The 21,918-nt window shown below is 40.4% G+C and overlaps 2 protein-coding genes across 2 annotated transcripts; one reads left to right on the top strand and one right to left on the bottom strand.

Moving 5' to 3' along the window:
* Window positions 1-1,759: 1,759 nt before the first annotated feature.
* On the bottom strand, window positions 1,760-13,028 carry LOC137281403 (uncharacterized). The gene is made up of 3 exons (XM_067812605.1): window positions 12,710-13,028; window positions 4,099-4,230; window positions 1,760-2,031 (listed from the first exon to the last, which is right to left on the bottom strand). The coding sequence occupies exons 1-3, from the start codon at window positions 13,026-13,028 to the stop codon at window positions 1,760-1,762; spliced, it is 723 nt and encodes a 240-aa protein (XP_067668706.1).
* A 3,333-nt stretch (window positions 13,029-16,361) lies between these two features.
* Window positions 16,362-17,021, top strand: LOC137280852 (uncharacterized). The gene has a single exon (XM_067812048.1). The coding sequence runs from the start codon at window positions 16,362-16,364 to the stop codon at window positions 17,019-17,021; it is 660 nt and encodes a 219-aa protein (XP_067668149.1).
* Window positions 17,022-21,918: the final 4,897 nt, after the last annotated feature.

Here is a 21,918-nt window from a genome sequence, read left to right as displayed (position 1 = left end):
GACATTAGTGGTTGATAGTAGCAGTTAATATACAAACGGCTATGTAATTCTGGCTCCACATACATAGGTGAAACATCCCGTTCATTTGATAAATGACCGAAGGAGCAAAAACATCGGCTGAAAATAAATGATAATAATAAAAAGACATTTTATTTGAAAGCAACGGAACAACCGAAAAAGTACGTATGCTCTTTATATATTTGAGAGTATATAGAATTTTCATCTTTCATTCAATGAAAGTGTGTTCGTATTGGTAACATTCGCACAAATATAGTTAATCTTGGAACTGATATATATTGAAGTTGCAATTGAGAATAAATAGGCTAGTTGTCACAGAAAATAAATACACATATCGATAGTACAAAGGCATTATTTTAAATTTAACAAATCCATTGAACAATACTGGTTTATTCAGCAAAGGTGGCACCATAATCGACAATGACAGCAAAATCATTAATTCATAAAGACTCAGTGTCATAAGGCAGTGTAATAATTGGACAAACCCTTTAGTAATGACAATATCGTGAAAATATACCACTGGTGGGTAATGATTATATTCACACCGGAGGAACTGATGCTATACACGTTTGCCGAACTACTGAAAGTCACTGAACAACACCAGCCAAGTTCGACATAAACGGATCCCTATGAAATCATAAGACAGAGCACAGCGTCATCAAAGTCTACAGGAAATACAGAAACAGTACCATTGATGACTCGAAGCATTAGGTGAAGATCGTGTGGTCGTTTTGTCGTGTGGTCGTTTGAACAAGTGAGTGAGTGAGTTACGTTTTACGCCGCACTCAGCAATATTCCAGCTATAGGGAGGCGGTCTGTATATAATCGAGTCTGGACAAGACATACCAGTGATCAACAGCATGAGATCAATCTTCGCTACTAGGAACCGATGACATGTGTCAACCAAGTCAGTGAGCCTGACCACCTGATCCCGTTACTCGCCTCTTACGACAAGCATAGTCGCCCTGTATGGCAAGTATGGGTTGCTGAAGGCCTATTCTACTCCGGACATTCACGGGTCCGTTTGAACAAAACGTTGGTATGTCTCCAGTACCTATCTTCCAGTTTCGTAAGCTAATCCAACAATTCATTTAAACCCATATCACATGACTCAAGTTTTTCTTCGAATATTGACTCGTCACACTCTCACTGTTGACCTGTCAAGCGATGAGTATTGACTTAGTGTTGCAGAGCACCGTCGAGCCTAACGATTTTAAGTTTTGAGGTTACTGTAGAGATACAGAGACTGGTTGAAAGGCTTCATAAACTTGAAGTAAACTACGGTATAACAAAACACCTGATTACTGTTGATTAATTCAATCTGTGAACATAATACACCCGAAGGTACCCCAGACCTCCTGGCCTCCATTTGGGTGTGGTCTGATCTCCATGGTGAATGGGCCTGCAGGTCTCTGTTTGTGCATGCTGACCTCATCAAACTACTGATTTATAGAGTATTGCGGTGTTTGTTTGGAGTGAGTAGGTGATTTGGTTTTGCACCACTTCTTTTTTTATCAATATACTAGTAATAGTGGGGGCATCAGAAATGGGCTTCACACATTATACCCATGTATGGAATCAAATGAGTCTTCGGCTAACCCAACATCCCCTTTGTTTGGACCCCAAGTGTATTTACAATTTACGTTTTATCGTCAGTTACAAAGCGTGCACTAAAGCTTCTCATAAATAGTTTTATTTAAAGAATCACTGACAGAATGTTGGGTAGTTTAACATGGTGGGATCATGCTTTGCAATCTCGGGAAAACTGAACCATAACTGTAGGATCAGATTCTATTCTGTAGTCAGATGAGGAAACAGTCAGGAGAGTTTTGGTGGTGAGGTCACATCTCCCGTCAGAGGCACGCCTGTCAGCTGATCGACAGACAAAGGCGGTGTGGGTGGTGCAGTGGTCCATGCACTGTTGTTCAGTCACGCCGGTGTAGGTAGCCATGTTGTTTCCGCCGATATAATAGCCACGTATTGTAGTGTAATGAGGACCGTACTCTGTACAAGCTGCAAACAAATAAGTTATGTTTAATATTTCTGTAACACGATGTTACCCCTCGGTTTGGTCGTTCTGCACAAGAAACTTAAGTAAAACGCGATAAGGATCTTTGGTAGTCGAATACAGGAAAGCACTTTTTCCCTAATTGTTACACTGCTAGCTCTATTTCAGAAAATATTTTATTTTTGAATGCATGTAATCACACCTAAACACGCTCCTTTTGCTCATTAATGAAATATAATGGACCCTACAGTGTCTGTGACCATGCTTATCGGGTCAACTCGAATTCTTCCACCTATGTTTGAACTAACAGCCTTGAAATATCTCATCCTGCAAACGTAATGGCCACCGTTTGTACTATATCCTTGACTTCTGTCGGACTTTTTAATACACTCTTTCAACAAAGAAATACATAGGTGATATCAGAATATTGGACATATGTATCTGCGGGAAAAAATACACTTCTTTACCTCCCCCTTCTTCTAAGTGTTTGAGGAAATACTCTGCAAAACGACAAAAAGTGCAAAAGCTAAATGCACGTGCAAGTAAGTGAATGCATTAATAATCGCGTTGTGTTTAATTTTGTCATTCCTTTTGCTGGAAAAGAGGAAAACTTCATGCAAAGACTGAGTGCCGTCAAAGGCTGACATGAAGCTCGGGAGTTGCAGTCTGCAGTTGCCCAACATTGCCACATTCATCACGGCACCATACCTCGCCTTATTTGAGTTATCGTCTTGCCACAGCCGTGGGGACAAAGCAGTCCTCGTCTTAGAGGACTTCCCAACCAAACTTTCAGGAATCGATTGCGTGAAGAGGGGATTCGACCACGAAGGACATTTGTAGCCCATCTTTGAGAGACCCCCATTGACGCGATTATTTGCAACGGCGTCATTGAGTCTGGAACCGGAGTCTTAAAAGTGGGGACAAGTCTGGTTCAGTGATACATCGTGATTTCTTCTTCACCAGCGAGATCGAAAAGAGGCACGTTTACCGTCAGAGAAATGAACGTTTAGCCCCTAATTGTTTCCGACAGATCGACAAATTCGTTGAAGAAAGCGTCATGGTGTGGCGTGGGTTATCCAGCACACAAAGATCTGATTTTGTGGCAGTTCAGGAAAATGTGACATCAAATTGGTACTTCAATGAAGCCCTTGCTCGTCACATCCTCCCGAGTTTGGATCGACAGAGAGTCGTGCCAGTATGACAGCGCTACTTTACATACAGCAACCGTCAACGTCAGTGTCTTTGCATGGCCTTCCCGATCATCGGATCTAAACCCGATGGAACACGTATGAGATGGATTCAGTCGAAGTGTACGTCATCACCCCAGGCACTGCCACAAGTCGTGATCGCATTGCAGAAGGAGTGTGGAAGAATTCCACAAGAGCAAATCCATCCTCTGCCGAGACAGTGCCTGGCAGTAACTGCTGCCGATGGGGGCCATACAAATTATTAACTTTGACGCCATCTTGTAGACTCACTTGAACAATAATGTTTGGTGTTGTTCTCACGAATTCTCCGTCTATAGGTGTGTTCACTTTTTTAGCATTGAAATTACATGAAATAATTAATCTTAAACTAAAATGGCTTATGCGTTCCTTCTTTTTGTGTGAAGAGTGTATCCCTAGAACGGCGACAGCAAGAATATCAGAATGCTCGATACATTACGATTCGAAAAGCAAGTCAAATGTACTTCGAGCGTCAGGTTATGAAATCCCATTTGTTTCTTTCAGATTACACAAAGAAGCAGAACTAATTAATCATTTTGACACCAAACTCACCAAATCAGGAGTGCAAGATTTGCAGTTTAAAGCAAAATTTGTTCCTTAATACTTATTAACATTAATGAAACATTAATTTTATTCTAGTCAACCAAAGGCGGGTGGGACTGTACAATTTGTGAAAACCACCCGGAAGCATACCATTATGTGAGGCTTTTATAGGCGTATGTCTGTAAGTAGGTTCATTTGGGCCTTTGGAAAAATGAATTTGCAAACACATAATTGTACCAAATTCATCCTTTTCAAGGGGGCACCTTATACACCTTATAAAGAGATTATCTCTTTAATGCATACTTGCAACACATGACTTCTGTTGAGGTGAGAATGAAAGGCCGGGGTCACACATGCACTCGGAATTGACACAGACGGAACCTGTGACGTAACAGTCTGCGTTGTTTTGACACGTAGATCCAATAAAGCCTTGAGCTGAAACAACGAAAACAAGAAACACTACATATTAAATTATCATTGAAGGTATTTATGAACACATACAGTCGGAGTTGATACACACGGAGTTAGCCAGAGAACAGCCCGTGCTATTTTGACAGGAAGATCCAATACGTCAGTCAAAGAAACCAAGGTATATAGGTTTGACAATCTGTAACAGTTTCACTGCAGGAAAAGTAACAGTTTCACTGAAGGCAACGATGTTAGTAGGGCGGAAAACTTTTATATATATAATGCTTGACATCAAGTAAGTTTCCTAACACTAGAGTTATATCTCCCTTTCCTATCCCTTTCCTACCCCCTCTACACGCAGCCAAGACAGCGAATGGGACTTCTCCCAGGAAACACTGCCTAGTCGAACCCACCAAGAACTTTTCGGAGAATATGAAGGCTCCCCAACACTGCAGGCTTCTGCATTACCCAGATTGTCAGAAGGGCTGTGCTCCCGGTGGAGAACCCGGGCACTCTCCTCATCTGCGCCAAGAGATCAGGAGGTACCAAACCAAGGGTACCGAGAACAATGGGGAGCCTGATGACAGTGTACTTGGGATGCAAGGGAGACATTTCAAAGGCGAGGTCCGCAAATTTTAGCATGCTTTTCCTGAATCTTGCCAATCACATTGCTGTCAAAAGGGACAGAAAATTCAATGACATAAATAATTTCATTGGCTTTATCAAAAAGGACAAGATCAGGTTTGTTTGCAGGAATTCGTCTCAGGCTGTATATTGGCCTATTCCAGACAAGTTTGAAAGCATCATTTTCCAGGACGCCCTGGACATGTTCAGGGTCGTACCATGGATGGACCTCGGGGTCAAAGCCACATGCATGGCGGAGACGATAATAAAAGCAGCGAGCCATGCCATCATGTCTTTTAAGATATGCTGTTTGTGCCAAGGAAGGGTATCCACTGACAAGGTGTTGGACAGTCTCTGTAAATTCATTGCAAAGACGACATTTCATATTGATATTTTGTTTAAAAATTACAATCTGGCGATTGCGAGTGGGAAGTGACTGGTCCTGAGCTGCAAAAAGGAAGCCCTCAGTTTCACATTTGAGACCAGCCGACTTCATCCAGGCGAAGGAGTCGGTTGGATTGCTATTCTGTTCCACACACTGCATGTAAACACGATGCAATGGCTTCTCAGAAAGCTTCTCCACAAAGGACCGACTCTGAGCAGACTTGGTGAAGGACTTCACCTGGTTTACTCCCATCCCTGTACCGTCCAGCAGTACATCGCCATGAGCAAAATCAACTTCCAATTTCGGATTGTGTCCAACAACATTGGCACGCTTAAAATAGCTGTGGAATTCCTTGCTTTCATCGTGAGTCTTGACGTGCAATCACCAGAGGATCATCCGATAAGTAAATATGAGCAAAAGTGCACAATAGAATTCTATCATGAAGAGCTTCCACATTAATCAAACCCCGACCTTCCAAATTGATTGGCATGTATAAACGATTAAGAGAGGAACGAGGGTGGTGTGCTCTGTTATCAGACATGATCCTCCTGGTCAGGCGGTCAAGACTCTGGATGTCTTGTTATGTCCAAGGTATTGTTGCCTTTGATCTTGTTTCGAGCATTTAATTCGGAGCTCCAGATTTTCTTTAAACGAGATTTATACTCGGCCCGAAGTTTATTTTGAATCTGGGCATTCTGGAGCTTGTCTCGATTCCAAGATAGGTGTAGGCCTGATCTTCCACGAGATGCTTAATAACTCCCCCCCCCTCTCCCCCCCCCCCCCCCCCCCCCCCCTCTTGTAACTTGGCCGATCCATCATTAGTTACCTTGCCACGTTTCAAATGAAGAGTATTACATTTGTCGAGCCCAAAAGTCATGCCAATATCATTAGAGAAGGACTCGACAAGGTGAACCTGTTCTTTCAAATTGGTATCTCCTTTGGCAAGGAGCTGGATGTCATCCATGTACAGGAGATGAGTAAGAGGTGTTGGGGATCTGTGCTGAGGAGGCCCGGGATGGTAACCTTCCTCCCTATTGAGCAGGAAACGCAAAGGATTTAGAGACAGACAAAAAAGCAATGGACTGAAGGAGTCCCCCTGGAAAATTCCCCTTCTGATTGGAATAGATTCCGAAGTCTGCACCTCTCCTTGCGAGTACATCTCAAGTTGAGTCGACCAGCAACTCATTAAAGACTTGAGTTAATCAAGTAGTCGCTCAGGGAGGTCAATACACTGAAGAGACTTCAGAATCCATTCGTGAGGGACAGAGTCATATGCCTTTTTGTAGTCTATCCAGCACATGGAGAGGTTGCGGTGGTATGTCTTAGCCTCTTCCAAAATCATTTTCTGTACAAGAAGTTGATCCTTGCACCCCCAACATCCCTTTCTCGCGTCCTTCTGCTCTCTGTAAATTATCTCATTGGACGAGCAGTAAGATGACACAAGGTTTGTCAAACACCCTGTGAATAATTTATATTGAGTATTCAAACACGTGATAGGGCGGAAGTTTTGGGGATCAGTCAAGTCTCCCTTTTTGGGGAGGAGTATTGTGCGACCTTTGCAGAACCATGGAGGAACATCACCTGTGTCCACAAGAGAATTGAAACAGTGAAGTAATGGTCCTTGGACACAGGGAAACAGTTTCCAATACCGGTTTCGAATGCCATCAGGCCCTGGAGCTGTATTAGATTTAGACTTCTTTATAACAGTCTTCAGGCAATCTGGTGAGATGTAACAGACAAACGACCTGGTTAATTTCTCATGCATTGCATGGTCATAATCATCGACCCATGGTGCCTCCAGGTTACAGTTGCCGGGTACAGACCACAACTGTTTCCAGAACCTTTCATTGGCAGCCATGGGAGGCCGTTTATCATGCTCATCAACACCACTTGTCTTGAGTTGCCTGTAAAATTGCTTTCCATTATTTCTAAATAGTTTATTTTCTTTGATAAATTTGTTTCTCTTTTCCCATTTTTTCTTTCTTTCAGTCCAAATTTTTATTTTTGCCTTAAGGGAATCGACAATTTGGAGAAGTACCTTTTCTTTTGTTGTTTTGTACTGTAATTTTAATTTTCTCCAAATTGTCTTTTGTCGTTTAGACATGGGATTCCCTGATGATCTTAATTTCAGGCACAGCTCTATCCAGGAAATATATTTTCTAGTTTCTGTTAATTTTACTTGAAACCGGTTTTTTCTTGGTTTATTGTTCTTAGTATTGGGAGATTTTTCTTTGGAAACTGTGTGAAGTTCCTCCAAAGTCCGAGCGGCAGCATAGACACAACAATTTACTTCATGTAATGAACAGTCCGCAGGGAGTTTTAGAGAGATAATTTCATTAAGTAAATCAATTTCCTTTTTGGGAAAAGACACGTTTAGTTGTTTCACTGGTCTCCGTTTTTCTAAAGGTAAATCACAAATTTCCTCATAAATAGATGTAAACAAATGTACACGGGATTTTCGGTAAGGTCTGCAACTGAAGAAGAGGAAGAGTGAGGGTTCAAAATTTCGGGGCCAATTGGCTCTTTCTGAGAAGAGTTTCCATCAGGAAGAGGAAAGAGGTTGACACGGACGTCCATCAGAAGTTTGGGGTCTGCTGCCACTTGAGCACTTTGCTCTTGCAAAGGTTCCTGACGGGCACCAGTTGTGGGTTGAACTGGCTCACGGGGCATTAGATGTTTAAGCCGCCGGAGTTGATCTCGGAGATTTTGCTCCGTCAGGTAAGCATACATGGGCATGGCATTGTCCCAATGTAGCTTAAGCGACTTGCCATTGATACGTGGATTATCAGGCCATCCAGTCGCCATCGCACACTCAAGTAGTGTGGATTTTAGATGTTTTGACCAACATATTCTTGAACGGGTTCTGTGCCTTCCCCTGGGGCAAGTCCCATCTCCAGTAAGGTTGGTTTGACTATTATTATTTTTTACAGATTAGAATGAAAATGCAGCAGAGAGGGTTTGGGTGATCCTGGCACAGTCAGGCTGGTAAAGCTCATTATCAGCTCAGGGCCCTCGCCCCCTCTACACGCAGCCCAGACAGCGAATGGGACACGCAGCCCAGACAGCGAATGGGACTTCTGCCTAGTCGAACCCACCAAGAACTTTCCGGAGAATATGGAGGTTCCCCAACACTGCAGGCTTCTGCATTACCCAGATTGTCAGAAGGGCTGTGCTCCCGGTGGAGAACCCGGGCACTCTCCTCATCTGCGCCAAGAGATCAGGAGGTACCAAACCAAGGGCACCGAGAACAATGGGGAGCCTGACGACTGTGTACTTGGGATGCAAGCGAGACATTTCAAAGGCGAGGTCAGCATATTTATCATGCTTTTCCTGAATCTTGCTAATCACGTTGCTGTCAAAAGGGACAGAAAATTCAATGACATAAATAATTTCATTGGCTTTATCAAAAAGGACAAGATCAGGTTTGTTGGCTGGAATTCGTCTCAGGCTGTATATTGGCCTATTCCAGAGAATTATTATTATTTGTACGATTTTGTACCAGGTCTCCTGACCTAACCACAGTGCCGATTTCGATGAAACTTTCAGGGATGATAGCCTGTATGCTGAGAGGTATACAATGAACAAATCAAATCCCGACTTCCGACTTAACATATTCACACTATGTAGACAACCCCATTCCCCATGTAAAAAATGTTATCGGGCAGGTGACATTTTGCGCTATTTTGAAAAAACTGCAATTTTCGCCGATTTCCGCATTTTGACAGTGCCTTTCTTTGAAAATCTTCTTCTCCAGAACGGCACAATCGAGTTTGATGCACCATTAGAAAGCCCATGCACTGCAAAGCACAATTTGTTCAAGGCATCTTGATATCTTAAGTAGATATCGCCCTTGAAAGACACATTTTCATACGGCACATTAAATTGTCATAACGAAAACACGATGGATTTCATGGTTTTTTGTACCAAACTGTAGATACTTGAATGGGGAACACCTTTACCTCGCATTATGGCTATGTGAGAATCAATACTTACGTCACAGTTACGACGGAAACAAACTTTCCAGCCAGAATCAATTCGCGTTTTAACAAAATGTTCCTGTGACAGACAGATTTCTATTTTTAACGCCGCTATGGCACAGTCTAATTAGAACTGGAGTTTCTCTTCACCTGCATTACTCTGGCTAAACACTGAATGGTCACAGAAATACATGAGCGTTAAGGAAATAGTCGATTTTGTAATAGTGCATGAGTCGAGTTTTACGCCGCACACAGCAATATTTCAGCTGTATGGCTGCGGTCCGTTAATGATCGAGTGTGGACCAGACGCACCAGTGATCAACAGCATAAGCACCGACCTGTGCAATTGGGAACCTATGACAGGCCATACCTGCGTTACACTAGATTAGCAGGTAAATGATCGGTCTGTACAAGACAATCCAGTGATCAACAGTATGAGCTCTAATCTTTCCAGTAGTTTGTATATTGTTTTACCCCGCACTCAGCAGCATTCCAGCTGTATGGATGTGGTTAGTAAATGATCGAGTCTGGACAAAACAATCCAGTGATCAACAGCACCAGCATCGATCTGTGCAATTTTGAACCTATGATAGGCCGTACCTCCTCTGTTCTTAGGTCTACACTCAAAACAAGTAGTGTTCTTGAAATGTCAGACTCTAATCTTTCCAGTAGTTTGTATATTGTTTTACCCCGCACTCAGCAGTATTCCAGCTATGTAACTGCTGTCTGTAAATGATAGAGTTTACGCCGCACTCAGCAGTATTTCAGCTATCTGGCTTCGGTCTGTACAGGAGCGAGTCTGGACCAGACAATCCAGTGATCAACTGCATGAGCATCAACCTGCCCAATGTGGAACCTAGGACCTACAATCAAAACAATTAGTGTTCGGGAAATGTCAGGCTCTAATCTTTCCAGTAGTTTGCATGTTTGACTGTGCCATCCTGTTTGTTTTTGTGGAGTTTGTGAATTTTGTGTTCGTGTCAACATTGTTGACTCAGTGCCCAGTTAATGTAAAAAGCATGGTGTCCAAAGAAACTGTTCAAGGGAAGATAGCCACGGTGAGTGTATGGAGGAAGTCTGAAGACCGTTAAGTATTGCCTTTGAGGCAATTCAAGTTATTATTATTATTGGTTGTTTATGCAGGCAACTAGTGCTTGCTCAAGGCGCTGACATATATTTCCCTCCATCATTGGATGTCAACGGTCCATCATATTATCAGACTTAACTAGTCCCTGGGAAGTATACAACTCTTGCTGCCTCTTGGCTAACCGAGTTACTTGTAGCTGTCTTATCCTATGGAGGTACCCATCTATGGGTGGAGGGGGACTGGGACACTTAGTCACAGTACATTGTCCAAGTTTACTGCATGCTGCTGTACCCGTAACTAGGTGTTTTCACATATTCATGTGGCCACATCTGGTCATCTGCCAAAGGATTCGTGGATTCTGTTAAGTGAAGAGGGTTTTGCATCCTACACTAGGGATTGTGACAACACGGAAAGAGTCTGCACTAAAAGTTGACTCCAAGGTTTTTACACCCTGTCACAGGTGGGCTCAGCCTGGCGCCTTAGCCAGCTCGCCCACCTCGTCCCATGTCTTCAGATCATGAGAGAACGATATACTGATGTCAAGTATTTAACAAAATATACTTTTTTAAAAAAAGGTAGGGATCTTCATATTTTTAATTTACGACTAAAAATATTTAGGAGATTTATCGGAGTCAATCAGTGTTGATACAATATTATTGAATGTTTTGAGAGTACATCACCATGTGTACTTCCTTACAACCATAGTTATTTTGAATGTAGTCACTTTTGAAAGATGATTGGTGTATGGCATGTACTTTGCATGTATACGATTTCCAGTTTAAAACAAAACACTAACAAATGTGTGATGTAAGATGAGTGTCAAAATTAATGTTCTTAGTGATTTCTCGACCTTCCTGAAAAAAAACGTCAAAATCAAGAATGAGACCCCATGCACATGTATGGGGCTACTGCCTTGTGCACGTGAATATCATGCGTTGTGTTTAGGGGAGGTGATAGAGGGAAATGGTGGTGTGTTCATAAGATGTCTATCTTTGAAACCTTTGTTTACATTTCCTATCCAACGTTTACACTTCCTATCCAAATTGAAAGTTCAGGTACCCCTATTTTTTTAGAAGAGTATATACTACAAACAAAAAGTATGGAAGCAACCTTGTTGTTCGCTGTTATTGACAACGTTTCATTTTACTCAAACCCAACAAATATTAAATCGGTTGCTTAACTGCGAGTTCTAACGTGTTGTTTAGAGACTCCATTAAGCACACAAAAAGCTGCGTTTACCTTAGAATATAAACGACTACTCTACATTTAAGTTTATATATGACCATCATAATTTAGGGTGTTCCCATACTTTTTGCTACAGTATATTTAACACTGTACTCGTTCCCTTGTGGTCATGAACACATGAAAGTTCCAAATCATTAATAGTCACTAGGGGAAGAGCGGGTTAGTTGAGCCACCCTTTTTCTCCTGCTTCCTCTTCTGTAGTAGCCATGAAAGATATAGATATGTATGTATGTATGTATGTATGTATGTATGTATGTATGTATGTATGTATGTATGTATGTATGTATGTATGTATGTATGTATGTATGTATGTATGTATGTATGTATGTATGTATGTATGTATGTATGTATGTATGTATGCATGTATGTACACACACACACATCTGTGTGTGTGTTTGGTTTTCTTAATTTTTCTCTAAAGTGGAATGCAATCGCCTCCCAATGGTCCCTAACAGGCCTACCACTGTAATAACTCCAGCTGTATCCAGCTGTTACACAGGTTATAACTACCTCAAATGGGATCTAATGGACTTAATCCCCATTAACCCAGATTCAGTTGATACACTAAAGTGGATAGGTACATCTTCAGTTCCGGTCTAGGTTATACGTAAATGGGATTTTTTTATGCATAGTCCATATGTACATAGTTTTCCTAAGTCAGAGTGCACAGATAAGTAGTGCCAGGAATGACCAAACAGGTTACGACTTGTCAGATGAAAGATGAATCGTACCAATATATAACATAAGCTTAGAAGGAGAGACGTGTTTGATATAGTCATTCCTTCCCTACCAATTTTACATTTCCATACAAGGCATACTATAGTCGAAAGGATATATCACAAGATGTTTCAAAGCGGTATATACTAAATGTGCTATTCAAAGTTCAGTAAAACAATTCACTGGGAGTACACGTACAATATCGTCGTATTTTCGGTTGAATATTGAAGTATGATAAGTTGGTTTCATGCCATCCAATTTTTCATATCTCAGAGACACTGAATATATTTTGATGTGACAGTGCCGCTCTATGCATGATGTGTTCAACGTTTCAAATATCACGACAATGAACCATACAAAAAAGACATTTTATAGGAATCCACGTGTTCCAGAAAAATGTAAACGAGCAAACATGTATTATATCATTTTCTATAAAAGTCTGACATGTACATGTTTCATAACATGAATTACCTTTTTCTGTCACATACAGCATATATCCCGGTGCTGATTCACTTGCAGAGTTCTCGTTAAAGGCGACTGCGTAGCCTCGACATACTGTTCCTTCCGAGTTCACTTGAAAGGTGACGCAAGTTGTCACTAGGAGACAAAAGGAGGCGCATTCATTTCTGTTCACTGATGATCTGTGCCACAACAACCACCTTGAAAACAGCTGATTGTCAAACGTCGTGACATGTGTGTATTGGACAGTTTCGCATCCTGAAGTGGCTTGAATTCTGTCTTTCGAAACACGCAGAAATAGAATCAAGATGAAAACGTTTGTTTTCCCCATGATTTCGTGGAATAAATCTGAAGCTTGTTTCCACATTCAACAAATGGAACACTGATCTCATTGCATGGTCAACGTCTTGTTAATCTGCAGACTCGAAGACCCCTGCAGTGTTGTTAGAAGTGGTTCTACACATACAGATGCGACCAAATGAATTGTCTCCATGGACATCAATAGCTTTGCTTCGTTGGTTTGTATCCATTATTAATTGATCTAGTCATCTGTAAATTGGTTATCAGCCTAAAGCAAATCTGGAACTTGGTTCTTTTCATGTGGCATCTGTGCCTTGGGGCAAGCACAGGTTCTGTTTGATGTTTGAGTCTGTAATGAGTGCTCGACATGGGAAAAGGCAGCACAAATTTGAAATTAATCATAATTTTGTAAATTGCAAATTGATAAAAAATCATCCTCCACATGGTGTTTAACACCTTTAAGAAGGTAAAATATGTGGTATTATGGATCAGCTTCTTAGCCTGTTCAACAATCTTTTCCGAATGCAGTGGAGATATTCACACTTCCAGGCGCACTCACGCACACGCACACGCACACGCACACACACACACAAGGCTTCATCTGATGAAAACCAGTGTCAATCGTCTTGTACACCAACTCAGGAAGATGATGTCCTCGGCAAGCCCTGCTTGTCGTAAGAGACTAATAAGAATATTCGGTGACAATCATTACTGGCCTGAATATATAACATAACGGAACATGCAACACAACACTGGACAAACGCTGCATGAAACCAAAAATCAAATAGGATTTTGTGTCTCATTGACGGTATCTCGGCCATATCGTGACTGAAAACACGTTAGAGATTCTTGTCATATAAAGTCAAGGTATAAAACCCCCGTACACAAATGATAGTAAACCCAACTAGATAATCATGGACACAGATACAAACCTAGGATGTAAATCTGTAGACAAACAGTAAGTGTCAGGCTTTAGATGTAATTCACGATACTAAGAACCCTGATATAAGACGGACCCGTGAAGGTCCTTCAGCAACCAGACTTGCCATAAGGAGGCGACTAACGGGACCGGGTGGTCAGGCTTGCTCACTTGGTTGACATCGGTTCCCAACTGCGCAGATCGATGCTCATGTTGTTGATCACTGGATTGTATGGTCCAGACTCGATTAATTACAGACCGCCACCATATAGCTGGAATATTGCCGAGTGCGGCGTAAAACTAAACTCACTCACTCACTGATATAAGACAGTAATGTTTTAAATGGGGCTCACGAGCCTCCTCATACGAACTGTCAACTGGCAGAAACAGAATCAGGATGAGAACGCCTGTTGTTTCCATGTTTGCACATCGAGTTTTGTGGAATATATCTTCAGCGTATTCAAACAGTCACCAAATGAAGCACTGATCCGTTCATACAGTCTTCAAGAAATATACAGTGTTGTAAGAATTGATTCTACGAAAACATGTGCAGATTGTATTTCTCAATTAGCATTGTTTCCACCCTTTTGTTGTCCGTGTTCATTATTTAATGCTGCAGTCAAGTGTGAAATAAATATCAATACAGATCAGGCCTAAGAAAATATCTATAGGACATAAAAAGAGGTTCCTCTTTCGTATCAAGTTTATGTCTGAGTGAAAACACGTGAAAAAAGCAAAATTGTTTCATGAGGGACGTACACTTTATATGAAAGGGAAAGACGTTTTGTATTCATTACCCGCGTTCTAAATAAGGAAAATAAAACAATGGTCTGCTTTCCTATATAGAACCGCGCAACGCGGAGTAATACATCATACATATTTGTGATTGCAATACCAACCGCTTCACTCTAGGAAAACAGATGCTGCGTAGTTGCAATGTAGTTCCTTTCACCAGTCAAGAAAATATACAAATTAAGACAGAATCAAGTCGGAATCAAAATTAATCCTCTCATTTGAGGATTTGGTTTCACATGCAATAACGTAGTTCGACAAAGCAGCTGTAAAGTGAAAACAAATTCCCACTTGTCGAAAACTGGGCCTGAATAGAAACAGCCTTCAACCTTGAATAAAGAAGAATTCAAGGTTATTTAATTTCATTCAAGTGTTCTCATTTTACATTTTCTCAGAAGGTTTGAAATGAATGAAAATCATGAATGAAATGAGTGATGAAAGTAGTACCGGTAATGTCAATGTTCACGTAATAATCAATCAAATCACTCGAAGGTGTTATGACACATGTGTGTCATAACTCCTTGCTATGACACTCCTTTTCGGAGTAAGATGTGGGTAATAAGTTTAATCTCAACAGAATATGGAGATGAATAATGGAGTTTTCTATCATTGTACAAATAAACACTGGAATCATATTTATGCATTCAAAAATGCTTTGTTTGTTCTTTAACTCAGCAACTCCAGATGTAATGCGGTCTGTAGAGATTATATATGTTTTACCAGACAATCCAAGTATTGACATTAATGTAAAAAGCAAATAATATGAATGGCATCTTGTTTATTGTATACCATAACGTATCTGAGCTATTCCTTTCCCCTTCGCCAGGGGAATTTATACAAACAAGATTCATCATTGAGTATATACACTAAATTGTACAAGAAGCCAATATTGGATTGGTCTCCCTTGGGAGCTTAACACACAGGTGAATGGGCTGATAAACATTTTTCAAAACCTCAATTTAGTGACTTGACCTATGAATTTCTCGATTGCGCAATTGTTTCCTAAAGTTTCCCGGAACATCATACACTGCCAAGATGATCGATATAGTAACGTACAGAGCCAGGTTCGGGACATTTGTACACCCACCCGGGTCACGACAGGTGAGCCATGTTTTCACTGACTGTGATTACACACCGCGTTCATCCACCTCAGACACTCCGTTACGGCTATCTGTGTGCTCTATACTGATTACTGTGCATCTGTTGTCAGCATTTATCTTGGTCAATGTTAATATGATCTCTGAAAATCTACACTACTTTGTCCTACTTATCCCAAGGGAACATGACCGTGTTTTGATTAGTGACGTCACACTCCATTACCCCGTGTTCATTGATGCTTGTCGTTTTTTGAGCTTGCAAGTCTCACTGTGTATGAAAGTTCTGTTCATACTATCCCACTACGAATCTTACTATCAAACGACGTGGAGACTAATCCAGGACCTGCAGTGACTATGAGAGACTTGAACAATGTTACATCTAAATTAAAAGCTGATATTCTGTCCGAAATTAGATAATTCAGACAAAGTATGGTCTCAAAGATGAGTGACATTAAAACTAAGCTCTCTGTCCTCAGTACTACGTGTACGGCCCTCGAAACATCTATTTCCGACATACGCAAAGGACATAGAGAAAATCAGTGATGAACAGGCTACAATGTACAGCGACACTGATGCACTTAGCCAGAAAGTTGACGATATTGATTCTCGTATCGAGAAACAAGATGCTGATATTGATAAGCTCGAAGCCTTCAGCCGCCGAGATAACATCGTCTTTCATGGTCTTGCAGAATCACAAGACGAGTCATTTAATAAATGTAAGGATACGGTGGTTTCAGTGCTTAACAACTTCGTAAAAGCTAGGCACTGGGTGAGACCTGACATTATATGTGCGCATCGAATCGGAAAAAAACAAACATATCAAGAGAGACCACGCCCTCTCATAGCTCGGTTTTCTCTGATAGAGGACAAGATTACTGTTTTGAAGCATCGTGATAATCTCAGAGTAGGTAACATCGGTGTTGCAAATGACCTTACAAAGCTTCAAAGGGAAACACTTGCTGATTTGAAAAGCAAGGGTCAAATTGCATTCTACAAGAATGGTAACCTGATCACGAGACCAGGCAATCCTGACAAGTCGGTATCGAACAGGACGCGCAGATATGCCTTTGCTGCTAGAAAAGGAACTTCAGCGTCAGCAGCTGCGTCTGCGTCTACGCCTACACCAATACCGGAGTCACTATATCGACCTGGAGACCTGCCTCCCTCCGGCACAGGGATATCTGCTGACCGCAACGTCCCAATGGATGGGAGCTAGGGAGCCGGCTCGCCCCAGATTGAAGATCTACAGCATATATCAGGTTTACTACGTTCCAGCTACAGTTTTAGATTCCTAACATGGAATATAGAGGGTGTTCTGTCAAAGGTCGACAACCCCGATTTTATTGCTTATATACATAACTTTGAGTTTATCTGCCTAGTGGAAACATTTCTCGATAATTTAACAGCAATAACCCAGTTCTCTGCTTACGTCTTGTACATATCCAAAGCTCATAGAATAGCAAAGGCTGGAAGATTATCTGGCGGAGTGATCGTTTTGTTGAAAAGCACTCTAGCTAGTAAATGCCAACACATTTCTCTAGATATTGACAATGTTGTCTGTATCAAACTAGCTAAAAGTACAGTTGGCAACAATACAGATGTCCTTGTATTTGCAACATATGTACCTCCTATCGGCTCAACGTTTTATGTTGCAGCCGACGGCACAACCGCTATCGATGATATTGACCAGTGGCTGATAGACCATTCAGACCACGGATGTGACGTCATCATTTGCGGAGATTTGAACGCTCGTGTAGGTGTCCATAACAACCCACCAGACACACTTGACCTTCACGGTCTAGACGAAGCTGCATTTCCGGAGGAACCCTCAGTGCCTGTAAATGAAAGACATTCATGCGACAGTTCTGTAAACACCTTTGGTCGTAAACTGATTGACTTTTGCTTTTCTCATAATTTGTATATCTTTAACGGCAGAACGCCAAGTGACAATACAGGAGAATTTACTTATATATCCCAACAAGGTTGTAGCGTATTTGACTTTATTGGTACTGCTGATTTATTCTATATCCAACATGATGTTATAGTCGATTCTAGAGTTGAATCTAAACATATGCCCGTGATTCTCTGTGTCGACTCTGTGGCAGCTTCTACTCGTATACTTGCGAATGATATATCTTTTAAGCCTATGCCACATGCCGAAGGCAGTTTTACTTTCAAGTGGAATGATAACAAGGCATCGGAATGTTTAATTTCCCTTAGTAACTCATGTCCCTCACTTCAAGATATGATGGATGAAGTTGGCGGTAACCTTAACAACGGTTTAGATATGTTTGTGAAAGCAGTTCTTTCCGCATCTGAATGTATGCAAAAATCCCTTAAAAGTGGGTCAGTTGGCGATAACACAGGATTTTATACTCTGAAATGTATAAAAGCTAAGCAAGAAGCACGACAGCATTTAAGATGATTTAGACGTCACAAATCATGTGAAAATAAACGTGCCTACTGCAAGATGAGAAACAAATATAAAAATGTTTGTCGAATATCAAAGCGTGATTACCAGAACAGAAAAAGAGATATTCTTAAAAATACTGTTAATAATTCCTCTAGATTTTGGAAGGAGTTAAGGAATATTTCCAGGCGTGATAATAGAAACTGTAATATTGAACTTGATAGCTGGTTGAATCATTTTAAGAATGTATTCCAAAACATAGATCTACTTGCCGCTAATAATGATACATCCGTCCAAGATGACAATCTACTTGAAGATCTTGATTTAGACATTCTTGAAGCACCCATAACTAATAAAGAAATTCATGATGCAATCCAGCACTTAAAGAATGGTGAATCCCCAGGTAATGATCATATCATAATTGAAATGTTAAAATGTTCAGAAGCCGTTATTATCCCGTTCTTGGGCAAATTATTTAACAAGTTGTTCAACGATGCTCTATTTCCTGACCAGTGGTCAAAGACAATTATCATCCCTGTATATAAAAAGGGTAATAGAGACAATCCTGACAACTATAGCGGGATATCTATACTCTGCACTTTGAGTAAAATTTACACATGTATACTTAATGCAAGATTGACAAATTGGGCTACCCTAAGAGACAAATTGACAGAAACTCAGACTGGCTTTAGAAACGGATATTCAGCAGCAGATCACATTTTCACATTATATGTTATCATTCAGAAAACCCTACTGAAGAAGAAAAAGAAGGTATATGTCGCCTTTGTCGATTTCCGAAAGGCCTTTGACTCTATCGACCGTAAAAAAACTATGGCAATGTCTTTATGCAACTGGTTTAAATGGAATGATGCTTAGAGCACTGAAAAGCATTTATAGTTCTGTTAAAGCCTGTGTAAAAAGTAATAATATTTTATCAGATTATTTTGATTGTCCAATGGGATTAAGGCAGGGATGTATTCTAAGTCCGCTCCTCTTCTCGTTTTTTTATCAATGAATGGTCATTAGAAATCACACAACACGGAAAATTTGGTGTGCAATTATTTCCAGATATGCTAGAAATCCTGTTATTACTATTTGCCGAAGATGTTGTTCTAGTTTCTGATGCTATATCGGGGTTACGATTCATAGATTCATATACTGACACGTGGGGGTTGACTGTCAATCTAGAGAAAACCCAGAATTGTTAAGTTAGCGTTGTTTTTAGGAGAGGGGGACCCTTAGCCAGAAATGAGAAATGGCTTTATAAAGGTGAACGTGTTTCAACAGATGACTCTTATCGATATCTATGTATTCTTTTTTCATCCTCTTCTTGTAAATTCTTGTTCATTAGATTTATCATCTCGGGGTAAAAGGGCACTGCTAGAAGTACTACACCACTTACATAAACTGGATAATGTTGACTATTCTGTATTTTTCAAAATATTTGATACCCAAATTCAGTCAATTCTTTTGTATGGTGCCGAAGTGTGGGGCATTAATAAATTTTATAAGATTGAAAATGTACATTTAACTGCATGTAAGAAGTTCCTAAATGTTGGTCCCCAGACACCAAATGTGATTGTTTATGGTGAATGTGGACGTTACAGACTGTATATAAATGCGCAGTGTCGTTTTATAAAATACTGGCTTAAACTGGTAAATATGCATCAACAAAGAATCAAAAAAAAGCTTATGATATGTTAATGTGGTTATGTTAACTATGTTTCATATGTGCGTAATTTATTGTTTTCATAAGGCTTTGGTTACGTTTGGTTATTTCAAGGTGTTGGTAACGAATCCCAGTTTGTTCAAATGTTCAAAAGAGTCGCAGTTGACATGTATATACAGACATGGAATAGTACCATGGAAGAAAGTTCAAGGTATAAGCTATACAGACAATACAAAAGCCTATTAGAGCCGGAAAAATATTTGACTATGCTAACAAATAAAAAATACTGAAATATTCTTACTAGGATCAGAGCGGGCATTCTAAAACTAAAGGCTAATGAGGGACGGTGGTTGGGAGTTGATTCTAATCAACGCATTTGTTCTATATGTAATGAGGGAATAGAAGATGAGTTTCAGGTTATACTTGTATGTGAATGCTACAATTATCTAAGAACCTGTTATTTACCACAAATGTATAATCACAATCCGTCTACCTATAAATTCAAGCAATTACTGTCTTCTACATCATCTGAGTTATTGAATAGTCTTTGTAAATATTTATGTTTGAGCTTTGAGCTACGTCAGCGGTTGGTTAATGGATAGCACATTTGTATTCCATGGTGCCTCTTATGTTGTCATAAGCGTGTTTACAGTGTACATGTGTATCATTCAACATATATATGTATGTATCTGTAGCACTGTATATAGGCCGATGGCCTTCATACGAAATAAAAACCTTGACTTCACTTGGATGTATTTACGAGAAACTGAATGTGAAACATGTGATGAAAGGACGAGATATGCAGAGATATTGTTCACACAATGGGAAGAGTTTATACACGTGATTAGCAGATGTGGACAGAAGCAAGGTAAAATCTAATTGACTTCCTAGGCAGCGTGTAGGTACATTCCTTGGCCCCTGTTGAGCTGAGGTTGTAACTGTCTTATCGTCTCGTGCTTTGAAGGACGTGGTCACAATAATTGTGGACCTTCTGTTAAAGACTCTAAAAGTTTGCGCTTGCGCCAATCATGGACATTAGTGGTTGATAGTAGCAGTTAATATACAAACTGCTTTGTAATTGTGGCTACACATACATAGGTGAAACATCCCGTCCATTTGATATATGACTGAAGGAGCAAAACATCTGCTGAACATAAATGTTAATAATAAAAAGACATTCTATATGAAAGCAACGGAACAACCGGAAAAGTACGTATGCTCTTTATATATTTGAGAGTACATAGAATTATTGATCTTTCATTCATTGAAAGTGTGTTCGTATTGGTAACATTCGCACAAACATAGTTAATCTTGGAACTAATATATATTGAAGTTGCAATTGAGAATAAATAGGCAAGTTGTCACAGAAAATAAATAGACACCTCGATAGTACAAAAGCATTATTTCAAATTTAACAAATCCATTGAACAATGCTAGTTTATTCAGCAAATGTGGAACCATAATCGACAATGTCAGCAAAATCATTAATTCATAAAGACTCAGTGTCATAAGGCAGTGTAATAATTGGACAAACCCTTTAGTATACATCGGAACTACTGAAGTAATGACCATATCATGAAAATATATAACTGGTAGGTAATGATTATATTAACATCGGAGGAATTGATACTATACACGTTTGCTGAAGTACTGAAAGTCACTGAACAACACCAGCCAAGTTCGACATAAACGGATCCCTATGAAGCCATAAGACAGAGCACAGCATCATCAAAGTCTACAGTAAATACAGAAACAGTACCATTGATGACTCGAAGGATTAGGTGAAGGTCGTGTGGTCGTTTTGTCGTGTGGTCGTTTGAACAAGTGAGTGAGTGAGTTAAGTTTTACTCCGCACTCAGCAATATTCCAGCTATATGGTGGCGGTGTGTAAATAATCGAGTCTGGACCAGACACACCAGTGATCAACAGAAGGAGCATCAATCTGCGCAATTGGGAACCGATGACATTTGTCAACCAAGTCAGTGAGCCTGACCACCCGATTCAGTTAGTCGCTTCTTACGACAAGCATAGTCG

Source organism: Haliotis asinina, chromosome 4 (genome assembly GCF_037392515.1).
Source record: "Haliotis asinina isolate JCU_RB_2024 chromosome 4, JCU_Hal_asi_v2, whole genome shotgun sequence".
Lineage (NCBI taxonomy): Eukaryota > Metazoa > Mollusca > Gastropoda > Lepetellida > Haliotidae > Haliotis > Haliotis asinina.
Note: the sequence above shows the minus strand (reverse complement) of the source record. Positions and strands in the feature narration are given on the sequence as shown.